We start from the raw sequence: 21950 nt of genomic DNA, 5'->3' as shown, positions 1-21950 counted from the left end.
TCCCAAAGTCCTTGAATGCAGCATCACCCAGTCGCTTTTTTGATGTCGTCATCGTCGCCTGGTAATTTTCGCCGCCCGGACAAAACACGACTAATTTTATTAAAGAAAAAAACGGAAGTACACTACCGTCTGCAACCATGTCTGTGAATTATGCAGCTGGACTCACCCCGTACGCAAACAAAGGTGTCTGCGGACTTCCTGAGGTAACTGAAGCTTTAAGAGCAGGTAGCTAGCAGGTTAGCCGCGGACGTTTGTCGCATAGTCCGTTTGGAGGCTTGGTCTTTAAAAACGGCAACATCCGAGAGTAACACGAAGAGCTTCTGTTTGTCTCCAAGCGTTAGATAATAATCCACGAGTGATATCACATTAGTTATACGTATTTTATTAGGCAGTGCACAGATCGTATACTGATACTATCTTCAGCACACACGTATAGATCTGAAAGCTACAAGGGGAGGGGGTTAGAGGAGTCACAAGTACCAGCACTTCAAAACTGTCAGTGTTTCTTTTAAATTAGTGCTGAGCTGTAATAAACTGTGTTATAGCTGTGTGCTTGTACCTTTTGTCAAACAGACTTATTCATTGTAATTTGATTTAAACGTGGCTCTCTCGGTCAGCTCTTGAAGTCGCATTTTTCTCTTCTGCTGCAGCACTTTGATAATCCTGAGGAGCTGAAGGCCAAGGTGGAGACTCTAGCTCAGCTGATTAAAGAATCTCAGTACTTGGTTGTCCACTCGGGAGCTGGGATCAGCACCTCGGCAGGTATCCCCGACTTCAGGTGAGACAAGAACAAAAGTGTTTTTGTTTTGTTTTTTATGTTGACGTGCAGTTTTTTGCATAGATTGTGCACCTCTAGCCAAGTTACATTTTCTTTTAGAAGTCCAAAGAAGGAAATACAGTTCCAACAAAAACAAATATTATGTTTGTTTTCTGGAGCCCAAATCTTAAGAAAAGAAAACACAAGACATACTTAATTTATCTCAGATTTGGGAAGTTCTTTTCTTACAGCAGGTCAAATCATCACCATCATCACCTTGGCAGATGATACAGTTGGGACACTGAGTAAAATGTGAATAAAAACACAGTCTAATTATTTGCAAATCTCATAAACCCACATTTTTTCACAACAGAACAGTAAACAGTTAAAGTGTTTAAATTCAGACATTTTACTACTTCACATAAAATATTAGCTAATTTTGAATTTAATGGCAGCAGAGTAAATCAAAAAATTTGGAGTCACATGCTTTGATTTTAATGATGCACCAGATGTTTTTCCACCAAGACTCTTCTACTGTAAATCTATGCAATTGTGATAGATGCAGTATCCACAGAAGATGCCGCCTAGTTGTTAATTAAAATAGATGTAGCGTCTGATTGTTTTGATTTTATGAAATCTGAGTTGCAGTTAAGAAATTTTATCAGTTTAAAAAAAGTCAGTGTTACCGATTCATTCCGATTATTATAATGCTGTTAATTTAGAGTTTTGATCAGCAGTGATTAAAACTGGCAGTAAAACCTCACTGTTGCTTAATGATAAAATCTTCCAAGTGTGTTTTATCCTTTGAGCCCGAAGTTGGCCAGTGTTGCTTCACGGTTTTGTCAGTGAATATTTTTCAGATGGAAATTTTATACTTTAATTGACCTTAAAGAGTGAAGTCATGAAATTTAATAGGCAGCACAAATGAATGATTCTGATTGTTTGTTTGTTTTTAATTTGTTTAATTGTTCTCTTATGAATAGCACATAGTAGCATCATCAAATATCATAGCTACAGAAATTGTTACTGTGTGCAGAAAAGCTGTGTTGTGCGGTCATGAGCTCCACCAACTAAGAACAGCCATGCACCACCACCCACAGGATCCAGAAATAGCTATCAATCTGTCAATCCCTTCCATGTCTGGGCCGGGTGAGGTTTCCTGTGTTGAGTCCAATTAAGTCAGAACTACGACAATATTTGATCGTTTTTTAACCTTGTTCTTGAAAGTCGGAGAGGTCACGAGATAGAGAAGGTCATCTACCAATTAGTAGGTTGGTAGTTCGATCTCTGGCTGCTCCAGTCTGCATGCCAAATATTCTTTGGCAAGATCCTAACCCCAAATTGGTCTCCAGTGTAAGTAAGCACTTAAGCATAGGGGGGAAAAAGTGCTTGTGTAAATGAGGCATGTTGGGAGAATAGAAAGCGCTATATAAGAATCAATATATTCACTGTGAGCTGAGCTGAGCATTTCTGACGCCTTTTTGGTATTTTGGGAGATGTAACAAGCACCTCTCGGCTTATTCTCTTGTTTCTCTTGTAGTACCGTGATTTGAGCAGAGGAGGGTGGTGCTTGCTTACTTCACATAAGGTCTAGCACTGTGTAACACACACTGAAAATATAATGGAAAATACTTCTATTGTCTACTTAGATTGTCTTTGGTACTGTGGCAAATGTTTGCCTCCCGAATGCAGAGATGTGGAGCGTATAGAGCACTTCATTGTAGACATTCAGTTGTACTGTGGATTATGTGAATTCACACAAACGCATAAATACTCGGATGTGAAGGCAAATTAATATTTCATTGCTTCGCCTGTCAGTCAGGTGGAGTTGACCTTGGAGGGTTTATCATTAGAGCCAAGATTAAAACATACACATAAAGCTCACGAATGCAAACTGTGTTCCTTCTGCTGCTCAGACACACATAAACACGCGTACTCCAGATCAGAAGAAATTCAGCTCATTAAGTTACGGTTACTGACACGTTAATATGTAAATGTAACAGCTTCACAGACTCAGTGGCTCTAATGTCGCGCAGCGTCGTTCACGGGATGATTAGGGTGTTGTATTCGATGCACGCATCACTCCCTCACTGCCGATGAGGCTTTGAGCCGGTCGGCTAAAAGACGGGGTTTTTAAAGTCCAAATTTTTGGATTTGTAGGATGCGCTCTATCGTCTGATGCTTAATGATAAGTTGCATGCCCTCAGAGTAACTTGGCAACTGTCACGGTGTTAGACAGCTCCAGCAGTGAGTGTACCACTGCGTTCATCCGACCATTCAGACATCCACAACTGACAGATAATCACAGGAGCAGAAACGGAGCAATTTCACATTGAACATCATCCACATAGTCAACAAAAGTTTTCCTCTCACATTAGACTGTGAGGATTTATTTTTGTTGTTGTTTAACATGATCGCTCTGATTATTTGTCTTACTTTATATATATTTGCAGTGGTTTTATTGGTCTTAGACTAACAATAATGTCAATTTCATACAGATATTCTGTAGAGCTTCTCTACAGAAACCTTTCCAATGGGTTTATTGTTACACACACCTGATGTAAAGCCTCTAGTCCACTATATTACAACCTGTCCAGTCCCATTTATGCTCACTCCATGTATTTATAATCTTTATTTTTTTTCAGGGGACCCAAGGGTGTGTGGACTCTTGAAGAAAAGGGTGAGTCACCTCATTTTGATACCACATTTGAAGATGCTCGCCCAAGCTTCACTCACATGGCTCTCCTGGGACTGCAGAGGGCAGGGTACCTCAAATATCTCATCAGCCAGAATGTGGACGGCCTGCATGTGCGATCAGGCTTCCCCAGGTAATTTAAATCGTAGAGACATTGCTATTCTCTATATGCGACTATACAGTATCTGTCAGATCTTAAGAATATCACTAACTTTCACAATGAATGCTTTGGAGCTGAAGCAGAATGAATGGAGGAGGTGTAAAGTAGCTCTTTAGCTTTCAGCCTGACTTGTTTATGAAATGCATGCAGCAACCACATTACAGTTGTTTTTCCCCAATCATATCAATTCATTCCCACATGTGACTCATTGTGTAAATTTTGAAGCTGCTGCTGTGTGATAACAGCTGCGGTGAATAGCTTGAAATAATTTTCAGTGCAATGGAAAATGTTTGGTCTGAGTCTGGGTTACACAGCCATGTTGGACTAACCCAAGGCCAGGAGTCCTATTTTTAATTCAGCACATACATCCGGCCTTTATGCATATTGGAAGGCTTGCTTTCCCTAGAAGACTTTTTTTTTTCTTTTTTTTTTTTTCTAAGCCTTCCTCCACCCACGGTCAGGTTTTTTAAATGAGACCAGGCAGCGTAGCGGTGGTTCTCTGAGGAAATAATTAAGCTGGCGAAGGAAACCAGTTGAGCCTAATCGGCACAGGTGCCAGGTGATGCTCAGAAATTAATATGAGTGCTCAGAATATTTATAAGAGTCCAAGTTGAAAAGAAGGACAGAGAAAAAGTTGAGCTGTAGTGTCCTCACATTACACGTTTTTCCTGGGTCAAAATAGCCTTTGTTGGATGTTTTGTACGGTAACAGGCCATGAATCAGTGGTATTTGGCTGAAATATTCACAGGTTTTTATTACACTATATTGGCAGAAGCATTTACTCAGCCATTCAAATCACTTAATCCATTGCCACAGGTGTATAAAAAACAGCACCCAGCATGCATCATGGTGTGGGGGGGGGCCCACATGAGCGAGTTTGGTGTGGAAGAACTTGACCCACATACACAGAGTCCTGACGTCAAACCAATAGGACACCCTTGGATGAATTAGAGCGGAGACTGCAAGCCAGGCCTTCTCTTCCAACATCAGCGTCTGACCTCACAAATGCACTTTGGGAAAAATGCCAAAAAATTTCCATAACCACTTCTAAACCTCGTGGAAAGCCTTCCCGGAAGAGTTGAAGCCAGGATGTCGCTCGAGTTCATATGGGTGTAGAGGCAGTGAAACCCCAGTTAACGAACCTACTTTAAAAAGTATTTTATAACATTGGTGGTTATTTTGTTTCGGTTCTGGCACCAAAAAGTTTTATCTGCGTTGGCGACGGTGAATAACACGAATATCATCTGCCTCTCTCTGTCAGGGATTTGTTATCAGAGCTTCATGGGAACATGTTTGTGGAGGAGTGTGAGAAGTGTGGCAGGTATGTGCATGCACACAAACACAAAAAGTTACATTTTGATATAAAAACAGCTTGTCTTACATTGAATTCACATTTCATTAGGCGCTTGTTTGGCAGTACTAGCAGCAAACCACGAGGCTGCCACATAGTGCGTAAAGCATGCAAATAAGAGGATCTGTTTATGTTTACTGCTTAAGAATGCAAGTATCCAAGGAGTCCTGCACCTTATATTTCCTACGGTCACAATGAACTTTCTACCATCTCCCTCCTGGAATTTGCACACAATCTACATGGGTAATGTGTTGATCAAAACATGCCGTGGTAGTATTCCTCTTTATGTATTCAGAGGAGTTCCATAAGTACACAGATAGTTGCTCAGAAGAGCCCTGAAGCAGATGCCCCGCAGCTGTAGAAAACCCATGCTGGTTTCCACTTCCAGCAGGTAAAAACAAAAACTGGCAACACTCAAAGACGTAAATGTAAGGAGTGGTTCCCCCTGCACACGTAAGGGATCCTAATGTGAAATGAATCTGGAAAGAGCAGGACCGCAGCAGCTTAATCCACACTCATTATCTCCAAATGCTCTCAGTAACATTGCAGTGACTTTACTTTGTTCCAGTGACCTTCAAAGTTGTTAGATTACCGCCGGGATTAGGTGGAAAAAAAGGGGCTTGAGAATTAATGCATGTTTAAACAGGTCTGCCAGAGTTTTATGATGTGGTTAAATCCCTGAAATCTTTAGAGAACCTTTTTAGAAAGTCCACCGTTTAGGTCTAAAAGATGTGTGGTTTGAAGTAGCCACTGAGTGTCAGGCTTTGTGTAAAATTAGACCTTGCTTTGATGCCTTGGGAGCAGCTTGATCTTCTTTCTTGTAATTCATGTAAAGCTGCTGTGGACGCACTGAGAATAAAATGGAATTCTTGTTGGTTTTCCAGGCAGTACGTCCGAGAAAAGGTGATCGGTGTGATGGGCCTGAAACCGACAGGACGCTACTGTGAGGTGGTACGATCCAGAGGGCTCAGAGCATGCAGGTGATACATGCGTAGGCTTGTGCATTTTAAAGACTCGAAAAGTGAGTCATTGTTGAATTATTATTTCCTTTGTGTTTCCTTAATACTAAAGAGGGAAGCTGATCAGCACTATACTTGACTGGGAGGATGCTCTTCCTGACAGAGACCTGAATAAAGCAGATGATGCAAGCAGGTGAGAGGTGCAGTAGTTTGAACTCCTTTTTTTTTTTTTTTACATTATATTGTAGATGTTCTTTGTTTAACCATCTGCTTTGATAAGGCGGAAACAGAAAATGTATGCTCTTTTCTGTCAGAGTTCCTCTGACATGTCTGGGTTTTTTTTTGTTTTGTTTTTTTATCTCAATATAAAGTGAAAGCAGTAGTTCAAACACATCCTGTGAACTGAAAAATGTGGAAACTGTTTGATGATTTGCTTTAGCCTTCTGTGGCTCTGCTATTGCTCCTGACATGCAAAGAAGACCTTATTTGAAAACCTTTTTAGGGATTATATAGTGCACTTTGATGTCCCCATTTTCCTCTGGAGTGTGAAAATTTTCATTCTTTCCCTCCACAACAAAAAAACCTTCTTATTGCTTATGTGTCACCTTGATGCGCCGTTTGTAATGGATGTATTATTACTAACTAAAGTACAAAGGGGAGATTTGGAGCTCCGACCACTCTGAATTATGTGTTCATGGCAGCGGAAAAAGGTGGAAAATTAGCAAGCTGTAATCAATGTGAGGTTTAGCTGCAGTTCATGCAGTGGATTTGTCTGGGCGCAGACCTGGGAATCCGTCCGTTGCACCGGTTTGAAGATGAAAACGACCAAATTTGTCTGAGCTCAAGCGAGCAGGGGACAGCACAGTGCAGGAGTTCAGCATGTGTTCATTGCACAGCTGGAAATGTTGCGTGTTATGTGTGATCAGACTGTATATACTGAAATTTGATTTCTGGCTTTAGTTGTGTTTGTTTTATTTTCTTTGTGGTTTAGGATTGGAGCTGCATACACTAAGTATCTGTTTTAGTATCCGTTTTATTTATTTGTTTGCCATTTTTGCCTTTGTGACTGTTAAGAGATATATTCTAAAACACTTCTTCAGTAGAGAATCAGAGAAGAGAAACACACAGAATTTCTTGCTAGCAAGGGCAGCCTCCAGAACTCACACTCCAAGAGTGAGGCTCAGAGAGAAAAAGCCCTGAGGACTGCCCTGGTCTTTTATTTATACACTTCAGTGAGCGTTTGTTCCATACATTGAAATGTGGAGGTGTGTGTGTGTGGGTGTGTGTGGGTGGTCAGAGTGTGACCCCATAAATGACTTCCCTAAACCTGCTGGACTCAAAGTCCAGCAGTACATCAAACCAAAAGCACTTAGACTAAGACAGATATAACTACGTTAATCCTACCGTAAAACAATAAGACAAGGTACGACTTCTCTCATGCTCCTAGGATGTGGGGGTGAACGCCAGAACACCCTGGAATGTTACAGACCTCCTAGGATGAGACATTCTTTCAATATGCCACCAAATATATACTTCTAAACACAAATGATTACATGCAGTATTCTACCATATGCAAACTTATATCATTAAAAGATTATACTGACTACTAAGTACAATTTTCCATTGACAGTGACTGTAACAGCCGAGGCCAGAGGGAGGGACTGTGTGTTTGGTTTGGACTGTTTCTCACTTATGAACACAATATCTCTTGACAGCCTTGAGCGGATTTCTTCAAAGTTAGAACAAACTGATTAGATTTCATAGTGAACGCTCACTGGAAACCCTCAGTGTGGTTTTAAAAAATAAAAGAAGACATTTTTTGGACCATAACACAGAAGCTAATTTGCTATTTATAACAACAAACAGCACAAGTATGTATAAAATCAAATTGCAAAAGCTGTAGTCTGAAGAGTAACTCACGCGCTGTACCTTGACTGGCTGACATAGAAAGTGTCTTGAAGCTGGCCTTGCCATTTATTCAGTGTCAGCCAGGATAAATGAGCTTTAACTGCCTTTTTACTGACTGATACAAACGTATATATACACGGGCCAAAGACGTGACATTGAGGTTTTTATCGAGGTGCTGAATTTCTGTTCATTAATTTTATGACATTTTGGAATTTATTCTATAAAACTTTTTTTTTATTTGAATAGATTTTTATTGCATTCAAATATATATTCTTTAACAATGTCAGGTGCCTTAGCTGCCTGTTGAATGGACAGATTTGGACGACTAAAAATGCTGTTCAAATGATAATAAATTTAAAGTATAAACTGTGGAGCGGCGCCATCCGTCTTCTTCTGGTTATCCAATTCGGGGCTGCGGGACAGCTGGAGCCTATTCCAGGTGCGAGCTGGGGTACACCCTGGACAGTTTGCAAGGCTGACACGGAGATACAGACAACTATTCACACTCATATTCACACTTATGGCCCATGTAGAATCACCAGTTAACCTAACCCCACTAACTGCATGTCTGTGGACTGTGGGAGGAATCTGGAGTAGTTGGAGAGAATTAGCCCAGGCACAGGGAGAGCAAAAAGTAAAGGTCAGGTGGTGCCACTGCAAGAAATGACACCTAAATAAATGAATAATGTAATTTAACACTGTAAGATAATCTATTAGATATATAGATTGCATCAATTATGTACGAATGATGAAAAAACTGGTTTTTGTGTGGCGTCGTCCTCTTTAGACGAGCGGACCTGGCTCTGACTCTGGGCACGTCCCTGCAGATCAAACCCAGTGGAGACCTCCCACTCCTCACTAAGCGCAAGGGTGGCAAACTGGTTATTGTCAACCTGCAGCCGACCAAACACGTGAGTGTCATGTATGCAACACCAACACATACAAACGCAAACGTGTAATTATTTACCTTTGAAGTGTTGAATGATGTGTGTAAATGCTGAAAAAAAATATTATCAACTGTTACCTCAATGGCTGCAATTTTCTGTGAGTGCAGGACAAGCATGCACACCTGCGTATGCATGGTTATGTGGACGACGTCATGAAACAGCTGATGGAGCTGCTGGGACTGGAAATCCCAAAGTGGGACGGACCAACTGTCTGCGAGAGCTCCACAGCTACCACTGAGACTACGGCCGATGTCAAACCACCGCGTGGAGTTACTGCAAAGGAAAAGGTGGAAAAGAACTTTGTTAAGGAGGAGAGGAAAAGAGAAGCTTCACAGCTAACGGACGATGAAAGCGTTAAGGAGGAGACAGTTTCAGTAAAGAGGGAGAGAGCGGACATCCCGGTGGAGATAAATGAAGAGAAATAGCCTGAGGTGCTCTTTCTGAAAAGCACGCCACAAACCCGTCCACAACAGAACCTCACAGCCGAAGGTGATTTGAGCTGTTTCACGGAGGTCAGAGCTTCTTCTCATCTGGAACAAAGACTTTTCTAGTGCTGTAGTGGGTTTTTTAATCAGAGATTTCTGACACTCCCCTTGCTGTCATGTTAAGCGGCGATGTGAAACTGATGCAGCTCGAGCCTGAACGAACTCTTGAGTTACAGAGAGGATGTAAAAGTTCCTCCTGCCATAGTATGGGGCATCTCAGGCAACAAGGTGTTTTGCTTTAGGTGGAGAGCAGGGCTGTTGCAGGTGGGATAATGAGATGAGATCTGGAGCACTTCATGACAAATATAGTTTTAATCAGGTTTGTAAGATAGCTGCACCATATTAAAACTTTATTCATAGCCATGTGCTCCAGATCTCATCCCTGGAGACCTTGTCTCTAAAGACTCTTTAGAAAATATAAATAACAAGTATCTACTTTGAGTTGAGGGAAATTTCAGTTTTGATTCATAATCATGCTGTATATTTTTAGGAAAATATTTATAACTCAGGATAAAAGTACTGTGCTCTCAGTTTGTTTGCTTGTTTCATACAGTTTGTATATGTTTTGACAATAAACACCAAAAAATCTGTGGAACAATCTGTATACAGTGTTGCTTAGTGGCTGCAGATGGAAATCAGCATTTGAGAGAACCTGGACTAAGCTGTCTTGTGCTGGGATAGTGTGTGATTAATTGTGTTTGCTGTGATTTTACACCTCTGAGGTCAACATTTAAACACTTTAGTAATGTTCAGATTCTCTCTAATGGTGTATCGCTGCTTTATGAATTAATACTGTTATAAGCTCTATGGCAGAAATGACCTCAGTGACGAAAGGAGAGAAGAACATCTGTTTGTTTTTTTTCCACCTCCACGTAAGTCATATCGGTGCTGCATCTGGATTGCACTTACCTTCTCTATTTTATGAAGCCAGAATATCCATTTTATGTAATGGGTCACAGGTGTTTGCAAAGGTAGATAATTACTGCGGCAGACGTGTGGCTGCTTGGCTGTTTCAGTCCATTAAGGCACTTTGATCTGACACACACAGAAGCAACAAATGTTAAAGCTAAAAAACACAACAGCTGCAGACACAATGGCATACACTTAAACTGCCTGAATGTGAACGGGTCATTAGACACACATAATGCCTTTACTGTCTGTACCTCCATTTAAATGTGTTTTAATCATGTCTACTCGAGAGATGTCCACACGCTATGTTTGAAATTGAAACCTTTTCAATTTACTCGTGATAAGGTGTGTTGGTGTTTCATGAAATAATGTGTCCACTGTCAGATTAGCTTTCACTTTGGGTTCAGGGTAAACCTTGCTAGTACTGACTTGGACCTCTTTTTACCTTCAGAACTGCCTGTGGCTTAGATTTAACAAGGTATTGTAAAGTCACTCATGTTTAAGAGACCAGTGCAACAAGCAACATTTCTCCAATTTTCCATTGTCCAATTTAGTCAGCATGTGTAACCTGTGTCATGAAATCAATATCCTATTTTGCTGTGAAAGTGAAATTTATTTTTTATAGTTCAAAGGGCAAAAAAATACATTAAAAAAAGTTTTTTAACCAAAGTAAATGAGAAGCATTCAAAAAGGTCCAGGATTCCACTTAAAAATCAAAACGCTGAAACCTTGAAGGGACTGAATTTAATCACACGTTTTTTAATTTGTCAGGAACTTGACTGGTTTGCATAGGAATATTCTGAGAGGCAGTAATACAATCCAATAAAACTTCAATTTACCCAAATCCACCTTGTAGCCACACCTTGTTGACAGTTTTGTGTCACTCAAGTTGAAGTGGTCTAATGTTCAATAAAACCTGCGTTTCTAAACCAGGAATAACAGATCTTGCTTAGCTGAGCTCAGCTAGGTGGAGTCTGATTTATGGATTCCCAGAATTTTATGATGATACCTCTTTTCTAAGGTGTGTTAGACTTGACAGAAGGGACACAGGAAGTTATCTTCAAAACAGGTAAAAACTTGTGAAGAGTTTCCTTGGTGTTTGGTAGGAAATGGAAAGTTATTTTTCAGCAGCAGCTTTTCATCCTCTTGATCTCAGCAACAGGGATGCTGGTCAGAGAATCGGAGCCCTGATGTGACGATAAGTAGCCAGTCAGCGAGAGCAAGCGTATTTGTACCCAGGGCAAAGGCAGCAAAATACCACATCAAAAATGTTGATATAATGAAGTCTGAAGAACACTTTTCCATTGTAATTCAAAGTGCTTCATTTAGAAGAGAGCAGGCACACCATCAGGGGTGGTAGCTTCATGCTGTGAGAAAGCATTTCACTGGTAGTTACTGGGAAAGTGCTTTTAAGGAAAGTGAGAGCAACCAATAATGCCAGCAAAAGTCAGAAAACCCTGCTACAGACTTTCAAAAATATATATACAGTCAGGGAGTTCGTGCTCTCTTGTGCTTGTCACACAAAAGCAGCCGAGCAAATCGTGGAACTAGAGTCTGCAGCTGCTTTAGAGAAGCTCCACGTTCAGTATAACCGAGCTCAGGTGAGTCTCAGAGGAAGAACGGAGAAGCTGTAACCATTGTTACTGAGAATGACATCAAGAAAGGCAAAAACTAAATGTGATTGAGATACTGGAAAGTCTTTTAAGCCTGAAGTACCGCTGACTTTGAGCAGGATGTGCTTAGACGGGTTTCACTACTGCAAATATGTTATTTCATCAGAGCCTCAACAGTCACGAGTTAATCAGAAGCTTTATCTGTTGACAAAGCCTGATAACGTACCGTCATGTGTCATAAAGCTTCCTTTTATCCATTTTCAGGCCCAGCTTCCCTCTTTCTGCATCATGGCATCCTCTGCGGTGAAGAAATTAATCAACTTTTTCTCAGTTGGAGGCATTTATCCATGAATTCACAAAAACATTTATCTTATGCCAAACTGGAAAAGGATGGGGAATTTTATAAGGCACTAAATTGATGTTTCAGTCCATCAGTGGAGATTTTTTTTGTCGTGTGTCCTAATTGAAGTTGCAGTTGGCACCAATTAAAGGCTCGATGACTCTTTTATCCTCACATTGGATTTATTTGATGTCATTATTTCATAAACAATTTCAGACACTTGTGTGGGCGACAGAGGAAAAGGACTTTGTTGAAAACCATTTTAGGAAGTTGCCTTTCAATTATAAAATAACTGAGTCACGTCTCGCATCCAGATTCGTTATTACGGCTCCTGAAGGATCACTCCCCTGAGAGGAAGGCTGTTCTTGTTTTTTCCTGCTTACGCTGGAACACAGTGTTCCTGGCATAATATCAAAGGTAACTGCAAATTTAATTTACCGTCATGGCCCATAGAGCCGCACATTGGTGGAGATAACTATGGTCTTAAAAGTGCTATTACAGATGATGCTTTCGCAGACGGAGAATAACACTGAAGATTAGATTGCTAAATAACCAGTGCAAACATAATCTCGAGCTGTTTGTGAAGTTTTGCCTGTGTGCACCACTGCAGTGGGGTTTACATCAAACAATCATGATGTGATTGAAGTGCAGACTTTCATCTTTAATTCAAGGAGCTAAACACAAATTTGGAATTGAATGTTCAGGAATTACAGACATTTTTATTTGCAGTTCTCCATTTTCAGAGGCTGAGCATTAACTAGATAAACTAAGATAATCTTAAACGTAAGGATTGTTTTTAATACTTAGACGTCAAATAATTTGCAGTCAGTGACTTTCTGAAATTTAAAATCCATGGAAGTCACCAAATGCTCTGTTTCCTCCCTTGAGATTCTCTGCCAGACTTTCAGTTTGCTTGTTTGTGAGTCTCTCTCTGCCTCTTCAGGAACTGAAAACCTCACTCTGTTGGACTGAGATCTCGGCTTGGCCATTGAGAAATATCCCATTGCTTTGAGAAACTCTTTGATTGCTTTTGCAGTTTGTTTTTGCTCATTGTCCTTTTGCACGGTGAAGCTCTGTTTGATCAGCTGACCAGTGCATTTCTCCTTTTTCAGGATGAACCACACTGTTGATTTGGTCACTCGAAAAGTTTCTGCTGTCTGTCTGAAATTTTTATTGGGGTTTTTCAACCTGATGATTAACTTCACTTGCACTGTCATCTCTTTGGTCCTCACATTTAGAATTACAGTGAAATTCTTTCTCATGGCTTCACCGGGTCATGAAACTGCTCATCAGCCAATTCTCCAACTGTTTTTAAGCCTCTGAAAATGGAGAGCACTGTAATTTTTAAAATGTTAACGCAATTTTCTTTGTAAAACTCCTTGAGTTAAAGTTGAAAGGTTATATATTCATTTGTCGGATTTAAAATCAGGTGATTGTGGTGATGTACAGATGTGTCTTTGTCCAACAAACTGTACCAAATTAAAAACATACTTCTTTTTTTTACAGTGAGGCTGATCAGAATTGAGTGAAATCAGTTTCACAAAAATATGCACGAGTTAAATAAACAGATGGTGAATTGACATGAAAAAGAGAAAAACATGTAAACCAACCGTGTTTGTGGCCTTCTGTTGGGCAGTTAGACACAATTTCTTTTGAGAATCATTCCTGGATACGAATAAAATGTTCTAGTTGAAGGATTTTGAAGGTCATGTAGATATAATGTATCAGATAACTTTATTAATTTAGAATTTTTACAGGTAAACAAGCTCCACAACTGATACTTAAGAAATGTTTCCACTTACTGGTGTTTCAAAAGCTTTCAGTGATGAAATCTCTCCATGATGAGGACCATGATTAGAAGCTGCACTTTCAAACATGGTGATACCTGTGACATGAGGTTGAAAGGCCACTGCGTGTCCCCCTGGTACTGTGCGAAAGTCTTGGGCCACCCATGAGAAGTAGGAGCAGCAATTTATTTGAATATACACAAACATGCCTGGAAATACAGTTTATAAAGCAAAAACAGAGTTTGTACAGTTCTAATGTTGAACTCCGGGATCTGGGGAAGCCAATCCATTACTGATGGTGCTCTTTTGTGTGTGTTTTTTGAAGCTGTTGCCAGTCATAGCTTTCCAGATGGTATTACAAGATTGATGAAAATCTGATGAGGCTTTTCTGCATTCATAATTACATTAATTTTTGTCAAGATCTCCATCAGATGAGTCTCTCCAGTGCTGTGTCAGGTCTTTGCTGGATTTCCCCCCCCCCCCCCCCCTGGGAACAGCTTTGAAAGCTCTTTGGAATGTTTGGAGAATTATTACTCAAGACCACTTTAAAGAATTAAGTAAGTCTGGAAGTATAAAGAAATGAGGTGGCTCAAGACTTTTACACTGTACTGCACTTGACCTTGAAACTGGAGCGTTCAGCAGGATCAGATTCTTCATCATGATGATGATAAAAAGTTGATGAACGCATTTTCAGGTTAAGTTAACATCAGCTTTAGTTTTCTGAAAAATTCATGGTGAAATCTGTTTCCCCTGCAACACATATAAATCTATGATTAATATTTGTCCTTACGTTTGCATTTTTAAGCATTATGGTTCCTCTGAGCTCAAACTGTGTCTCTGTGATTTCAAACAACCACTGAATCCAGCTAGAGAGTCCATTATTTTCTACTTTGCACATTATTCTTTTGACATTATCTAAATCTTTTTTTTTTTTTAAGCATGCTGCTCGCTTCATATCTGATGGTGTTACGATCCCTGTAGCTTTCTTCTGCAGCTGTGTTAATGTTTGTGTCCACCCGGGAAATAAACTTGTCACTTGTTATAAATCAGTAATCCAAGAGTGTGTGTGGACACTTACGGATGACACTTCCTCGAGTGGTTTTCATCAGCGGGACTGTGAAATTCCTCTCCGTACAGCACTTGAAGATGAATAGCCGAGCACACGTGCTTTGTACCCTCTCGTTTTAGATGTTTTTCTGTGAACTGGCTCTGTAATAGAAAGGCCCACCAGGGTCTGAGTGGATGAACTGTAGCTGCTGTGCCTGTTGTTTTGCTCTCGATGAGTTGTGAAGTGAGTTCTTCTAAAGGAGCCTTTCAAATAACAGAGGACTTTTTTTGTGCTTAATAACAGTGCATAGTCTGAGTAAGGATCTTGAGTAGATAGCACTTGTGATTGTTGCTGTTCTCAGCTGGAAGACGCAGGCTCCCTTGGTGAACCGACGGCATCATCATAGCTCACAGAGAGCCTGCTGAATGAATCAGGCAAGTAATTATTGATGTAAGAAGCAGGGCTGGGAAATAATTACAACCACAGTGGCGCACAATGAAAACGGTGTGGTGGAGCTCATGTGTACGTGTGTGTGTGGTATTTGTATGTCAGGAACTGTCTGTGAGTGGCTGAAGATAGTTTTCCGTTCAAAATTTAAAGGTTGCCAAAGGGCAAAAACGTGCAAGAGCCTTTGTGTGGCTGACTCGTTTACCTTGTCTTCGTGAGGCCGCAGGAGAGATTAACTTTCCCGAGATGTCACCAAACTCTTGTTCTCCTGTTTTATTTAATGTCACAGCACACACGTGTATTCACAAAACAATTCACAGCAGGACAGGAAATCAGACACAGAGGCGAGCATCAAACATTGAATGCGAATGCCAAAATGTCCTGGAGACGAGTTTCTCCGGCAGATTCCTGCGCGGTGGATTAATTAGCAGCAATAACACAAGAAAGTATTTCACACGTTAATCCTGATGAAACTGTAACAAGTCCTCATAATGGTCTCTGTGGGGAATTAAGACGCAAAGTACAAACAAATCATTTCGTAGATCATCTATTCAAACATCAAACAGCAGTGGAAAAAAAAACAGGCCACAGGCTGATTGAACTATTTAACAATGAACATAACTCCCAAAGTCTCTTGTAGTATTTTTGCAAATAGTTTTTTTCACAGAAGTGCATAACATAAATAAAACATACACACGGGTGCTGCATTAGAGGAAAGACATGAGCCTTTGACTCCTGCAGTAAAAGGAACTGGTTGGCTCTGTGATGCTATGGGGGGCAATTTGGCCCACTGCTCCCACTTGCAACCGGTAAGGATTATTCACCTTTATTCTTTTGTTAAACGAGGTTATGCTATCTTCAAGGTTGACAAGGCCCCACCAAAATTGCAGATGAATATGAAAATGATGTGAGTCATGCACTGTGAATTTTCCAGTCACTAGATTTCAACCAAAGCTCTCAGAGAAGCAAGCCTAACTACTCTGTAACCTTGAACCACCTCTGGACACACTTCAGGGGGAGTTATTATAAAGCCCAGGTTAAATTAATTAATTCATCACCCCATAAGACCTGTTGCACTACCTTCTTCTGGTCTTGTGTAATTTGGCATACCTCAGCCTTCCCTCGCTGTATTCCTTTCTTAAGAATATCTTATTTGCTTCAGCTGAAGAAATGGGAACATGTGATGTGTTTTTGCAACAGGCTGCTAGTAACAAAGTGCTAAAGATACAATTTAAACTAGTTCTTTGCTAATTGTCTGTTAGGTATAGACACAACATTGGTTTATTCCTTGAGTTAGATGTGTTTTTATGCTCGAGTGATTCACAGGTCAGTGTTAAGTGGCTTAAAGAGAACAAACAAACACTCCTCTGAAAATGGTCAGGTTCAAGGACTCTACTGAAAATGAATGAGAAGCAGACAACTCCAAAGAAAAATTATGAAAGAATTTTTAAAGCTTAAGTTAATTAACTCAAATTTGAATGGTTACCAGTGCACAGGAACTACATATATAGAATTACCAGTATTAAACCTATTTAAAATGGTTAAAAGGCTTACTAACTTTGGCTCATAAAAGTTTTAAAGACCTTTTTTCCCATAAAAAATGATACTTCTACTACAATCTTTGCTGTTGCAGAATTCGCTGATAAATTTCAAGTCAGGATTTGCTTAAAAAGTCTCTGTTTGAGTCAGATTTTAGACTGATTTATTAGTTGGTACTCATGATTATGTTCCAGAGACCTTGAGAATCAATGACAAAGCTCCTGCTTGAACAGAGTGGCCTAATGCCTTACTTACACACTTTATTTCTTCTTTTAATATGTCACGCACGACACCAAAGAAATATGGCATACAGAGTTGAATTACAAAGCAAACATTCAACATTTGGCAGAATATTTGTAGTGGCTTTCTTGCTAACATTTAGATGATGTGCGTTCTATTTATGAGACTACAATCAGCGGCCGTTTAGCCTAGCATAGCACAAAGACTGGGGAGAGATGGAAACAGTTAGACTGGTTTAGCACAGAAAGTGACCAAATTCACCTTCCAGCACCCCTGAAGCACACACAATAAAAATACATTTAACTGTGTTTCCAAAAATGTCAGGCTATTCTCTTGCTCTGAATAAATCACATATTAATGTCTTTATGTATCATAACCATGCTGGGCGGTGCTTCCTCCACTCTCCTTCCCCTCAGGGACAGAGAGAAAACATGCTGCACTGCATGAGAAATTCTCAGGAGAAGCTCCTTTAGGCCAGTTCTGTACTCTTTTCTGATCAGGCAGTAAAGCACTGGGTTCAGACAACTGTTAGCATGAGCCAGGCACACAGTCAGGGGGAACGCATAGGCCTGGGTGTTGTAGAAGGCTTTGCTGAAGGGCACCAAGTCAAATTTGATCAGCACCCCCCACAAGGTGAGGGCCTGGTTGGGCAGCCAGCAGATGAAAAAGGAGAGAACTACGATAGTGACGGAGCGGGTCACTTTGGATCGGCGGCGGTGGCGGCCTCTTTCACACTCAGATTTTTCGGTGGCACTCCCGGTTACCATGCTGCACACAATGCGCCGGCTCAGGATAAACCTCAGCAGGAGGAGATAGCACACAGAGATGATAATAAGGGGAACCACAAAACCCAGAAGGACCTTCTGTGTTTGATAGAGTCCCAGCAGGACTTGGGGGTCCCAGTGACCGGAGTCGGAGTCAGAGAAGCGAACCAAGCAGAGCTCGTCATCTGCAGAAACCTGGAAACATAAATAGGGAGATCAGAGGATCCTTATCCAAAACACAGAGCATGCACTGTAGGCAGACTAGTTGTTGAGTACTGATTCAACAAACCTGGACAGTGGTGGAGTAGAAAGCATGAGGCAGTGTGGCCACCAGAGACACCACCCAAATGGCTGAGCTGGCCCACTTGGCCCGAGTGGTGGCGCTCCTTGGGCTCTCCATCTTCAGAGCAGTAACCAGGGAGCGGTAGCGTGTCACGCTCATGGCGGTGAGAAAGAAGACACTGGCGTACATGTTCATGGTGGTGACCGAGCTCACGATCTTGCACATGACCTGCCCAAAGGGCCAGCGGAAGTCCAGCAGCGTGTCCACGGCCCAGAAGGGCAAGGTGAGGACAAACTGGAGGTCTGTGAGAGCCAAGCTCATCACAAAGCAGTCAATGGAGGAGTGGTGGTATCCACGGCGACGGGAGTGAAGCAAGAAGAGTGCCAGGAGGTTACCCACGAGCCCCAGAACACATACAACCAGATAAACCAGGGCAATGACAACTCGTACCTGTCACACACACACACACACACACACATGTTTTGTGCTTGAAGGGTGTTTTCAGTAAACATAACTGAAAAAAAATCTGAGACTTTTCCAACCTGATAATTTAAAGGATGGTGTGGCCCACAGCAGCTTATTTGCATTTAAAGTTAGAGCCTATATGAGCAGAACTAAAACCAAGAGATATAAACAAAGACTGTATATAAAAGATAGCTTCTGGGTGTAAAAAAAACGTGGAAGTGTATTCAACCTGCATTCTTTCGAATGTTCTAATGCCTGGTCTATGTGGGGAAAGTCACACCCTCGGCAAAGCGTTTCTGTTGAGTCTATTTTTTGTCTCAAATGCTAGTTTTAAGATCACTATATGCAATAATATTTATTTTATAATTATTTCAAGTCCAAAAAGATGACAAAACAGATTATTCTTTAGGGTGGGTGTCCTTTCAAAAAGCTCAGATGACACTTTGTGAAAACATTCGGCTCCAGACTTCAAAGATTGGACTTACCAAACCAATGAGTGGCATGGTGGCAATGTCATCTTTTATATACAGTTTATGCGTACAGAGTGCTGCAATAATAAATGGTAAGATATTTTAAGCTGAAACATATTATGAAGATGTGTGACTTGTTTTTTGTTTTTTTTTAAAGGTATAACCTTTAATGTCAGAATAAAGAAACAACATTATCTCCAAGATTCATGCACAATTACCGTTTCATTTTTTATTAATCTGATCCAACTGGACTTGTAAAACAAAAAAAAGAAGAAGGTAAGCAAACCTACTGCCAGATTGGCGCTGTCACCGTGCAGATCCAGCGAGGACTCCTGAGAGAGTATGTGAAGCCAGCAGTTTAACGAGAGGTTAAAAGAGGAGGCTGCTCCCGTAGGGCTGACCAGTTCGGAGATTTTGCGCTCATCCTCTTCCCCTCCGCAAAGCCCTGTCAGAGCTCCAGAGGAGCTGCTGTTGTTGACCTGCATGGCTCGGCTGCAGGCGGGGAAGGGAAAAGAGGGCGAGCTACTTCGCAAAACTATCCACTTCTTCCACCGGGATAACTTCGAGATCGCAGGTGCGCAGGTGCAGCTTCAAAAATCCCCATCTCTTTCTCCTCATGCATGAAAAGTATGAAAAGAGATCAGAGCTCCAAAATGCGCGTTTCTTCTTCTTCTTTTTTGCTTGAATCTTGTGTTTGTTTGTGGTTTCCAGTCGGAAATGTCTGAGATATTGAAAAAACAAAAGAAAGAGCTGATTAATCCGCATCCACCTACTTTGGCGCGTTCAGGCCGAAGTCTGACATGATGCAGTTGCCTCTTCTGTCAGCATCCTCGCACTGGAGGCTTTTATACTCGCCCAGCTTCTCGTTTCACCGCATGATGGCGCTCTGTCGGTGCACACACGGACTCCCCAGTGTTGATATATTATTGTCGTTATTAAAGCAGATGCCCCACTAACCAAGTTTCAGATGTCAGTACTCTTGGCTGAGCTTCATTCATATCCCCCCGCACCCACCCCTTTTTGATGTAATCCAGATTTAACTTTAATTTTTAAAGATAAATTGATCATATTTTTATAGATTTTCTTGCCTTCAAGAGTTTTTCAGTGTTCATTTCAATATTAGAAAATCAGAACGCTTTCAGTCTTTTTGATGCTGTTAGTGGAAGAGCTGTGTGCGTGCATGTGTGTGTGTGCACTTGTGATTTGCATGTCTTATAGGTCACTGTTGGTATTCGCAAAGTGTGTTGCTGGGATCTAAACTGAGTGCGTTTGAGAGAAAAAACATAGTGCAGCAAACATTTTCTCCAGCACCTTCATATTAAAACAGTCTGTAACTTTAAAAAGAAGAGATCTCAACATCTTAACCTCAACCAGTTTGCTCCAAGTGGTATTAAATAATTGATCCTTGCCTCTAAAACTTAGTAAAAGGGGGCAAATATAAGAGCAGCTGGGACATTTGGAAGAAAGTGTATCCTTTCCTTTTGGTTTCTTTTCCTGTTTTCACAAGCAGTCAATCACAAATTCAGATGTTAATAAATCATATTTTGTACACAGTGCTGACATGGAAAGAAATGCAGATGTGGTTGAAGTCTGACCCACCAAATCTCCCTCGTGAAGCCGCTTGTTGTCATTCTGCTGAGGCTTTCGAAGATGCTTAAAAATTCAGCTTTCATTTAAAAATAAATGGATGGGAAGATTCTGACACTGTTGGGCTTTTCTGACGTCTTTTCGACTATAGTCCAAATAAGTGCAAGTAAAGCTGAGGCAAACTTTGGTTTGTGTGTGTAGGGATGTGAATATTTCTGTCTGATCAAGGTGAAAACACTTTACACTGACTGTGTTACAATGTGAATTTGTGCCCAGACACAGTTATAAAAACGAGCTCTTCTTTAGTAATACATACAGTTTTTCAAATACAAATTCTTGGCCTGATCGAGGGCGTTTTGTCAATGTCATTCTTTGGTGGAGAGGATGATTTGAATTCACACTCTAAATGCCTTCCTCAGAGCTGCTGCAATGCAAAGAATATGATGGCAGTGGAAGAAATGCTAATAAACCTCTAGATTAAATTAAATTTAGTTCAAAGGAGAGAAAAATCAAATATATATTAAATGCCCCGAGAATTTAGCCGGTTAATGTTTAAACAGTAAATATATGCAAGGTTGCGCAGGGATAAGAATTAAAGAAAAGACACTGAACAAACTCACTGAAAAGGGTGAAGGAGTTCAGGCTACTGAGCAAAATCAGCCTCGTCTGCTTTCATGTTTGTCACCATTAAGTCAGAATTATGTGCTCATGTTTGTGAGTGCAGGTTAATTATTCTGCAGCTATGCTCAGATGTTCACGAAACCCCATGCGGACAGCCTAACCTTCTAAAATTATCTGAGCAATCTTCTCCTCCTGCAACCTCTTTTCTCCCTCGGGTAGCAGCACCTCTGCTCAGCTCTGAGATCCTGATTGAATTTCCACCTACATCTTTAACTCTTTATCATTACAACACACTGCCTAACCTCCCTCATCAATAATTCATTTCCGACTCCTAGCCGGTGTGTGCGTATAGTGAACCCGTAGTTTTGAGCTTGGTTTGCAGAAATATTTATTTATTTATTTCGGTTATTCCACATTTTCTGCTCAGCGAGAGCTCTCAGGGAGAAAGGCTTGATGCACGACTGCCAGGAGATTAAAAAAACAGTGAGATGATAAACCCACATTTCCACAACGCAGCTCCACCGACAAAGACAAAAGAAAAAAATCAACTGTGTAAAAATATAAACCAAAAAGAA

General features: G+C 40.8%; 2 protein-coding genes across 2 annotated transcripts; one reads left to right on the top strand and one right to left on the bottom strand.

Annotated features, from left to right (window-relative positions):
- Positions 1 to 15: 15 nt before the first annotated feature.
- On the top strand, positions 16 to 14372 carry sirt6 (sirtuin 6). The gene is made up of 8 exons (XM_085142023.1): positions 16 to 203; positions 651 to 778; positions 3403 to 3585; positions 4874 to 4933; positions 5848 to 5943; positions 6035 to 6115; positions 8618 to 8741; positions 8885 to 14372. The coding sequence occupies exons 1-8, from the start codon at positions 138 to 140 to the stop codon at positions 9200 to 9202; spliced, it is 1056 nt and encodes a 351-aa protein (XP_084998149.1). The 5' UTR covers positions 16 to 137; the 3' UTR covers positions 9203 to 14372.
- A 1350-nt stretch (positions 14373 to 15722) lies between these two features.
- Positions 15723 to 20187, bottom strand: LOC146497904 (relaxin-3 receptor 1-like). The gene is made up of 3 exons (XM_085142013.1): positions 19458 to 20187; positions 18239 to 18682; positions 15723 to 18144 (listed from the first exon to the last, which is right to left on the bottom strand). The coding sequence occupies exons 1-3, from the start codon at positions 19650 to 19652 to the stop codon at positions 17533 to 17535; spliced, it is 1251 nt and encodes a 416-aa protein (XP_084998139.1). The 5' UTR covers positions 19653 to 20187; the 3' UTR covers positions 15723 to 17532.
- Between the last annotated feature and the right edge of the window lie 1763 nt (positions 20188 to 21950).

The sequence above is a fragment of the Neolamprologus multifasciatus genome, chromosome 18 (assembly GCF_963576455.1).
Source record: "Neolamprologus multifasciatus chromosome 18, fNeoMul1.2, whole genome shotgun sequence".
Taxonomy (NCBI): Eukaryota; Metazoa; Chordata; class Actinopteri; order Cichliformes; family Cichlidae; genus Neolamprologus; species Neolamprologus multifasciatus.
This window is presented reverse-complemented; position numbering and strand designations above follow the sequence as displayed.

Coding starts and splice junctions, on each gene's coding strand:
- sirt6 (XM_085142023.1), top strand. CDS start 138: ATGTCTGTGAATTATGCAGCTGGACTCACCCCGTACGCAAACAAAGGT. Junction 3,586..4,873: donor GTGCGATCAGGCTTCCCCAG/GTAATTTAAATC, acceptor TCTCTCTGTCAG/GGATTTGTTATCAGAGCTTC. Junction 5,944..6,034: donor AGAGGGCTCAGAGCATGCAG/GTGATACATGCG, acceptor TTAATACTAAAG/AGGGAAGCTGATCAGCACTA.
- LOC146497904 (XM_085142013.1), bottom strand. CDS start 19,652: ATGCAGGTCAACAACAGCAGCTCCTCTGGAGCTCTGACAGGGCTTTGC. Junction 18,683..19,457: donor GTGACAGCGCCAATCTGGCA/GTAGGTTTGCTT, acceptor TGTGTGTGACAG/GTACGAGTTGTCATTGCCCT. Junction 18,145..18,238: donor TCTACTCCACCACTGTCCAG/GTTTGTTGAATC, acceptor TTATGTTTCCAG/GTTTCTGCAGATGACGAGCT.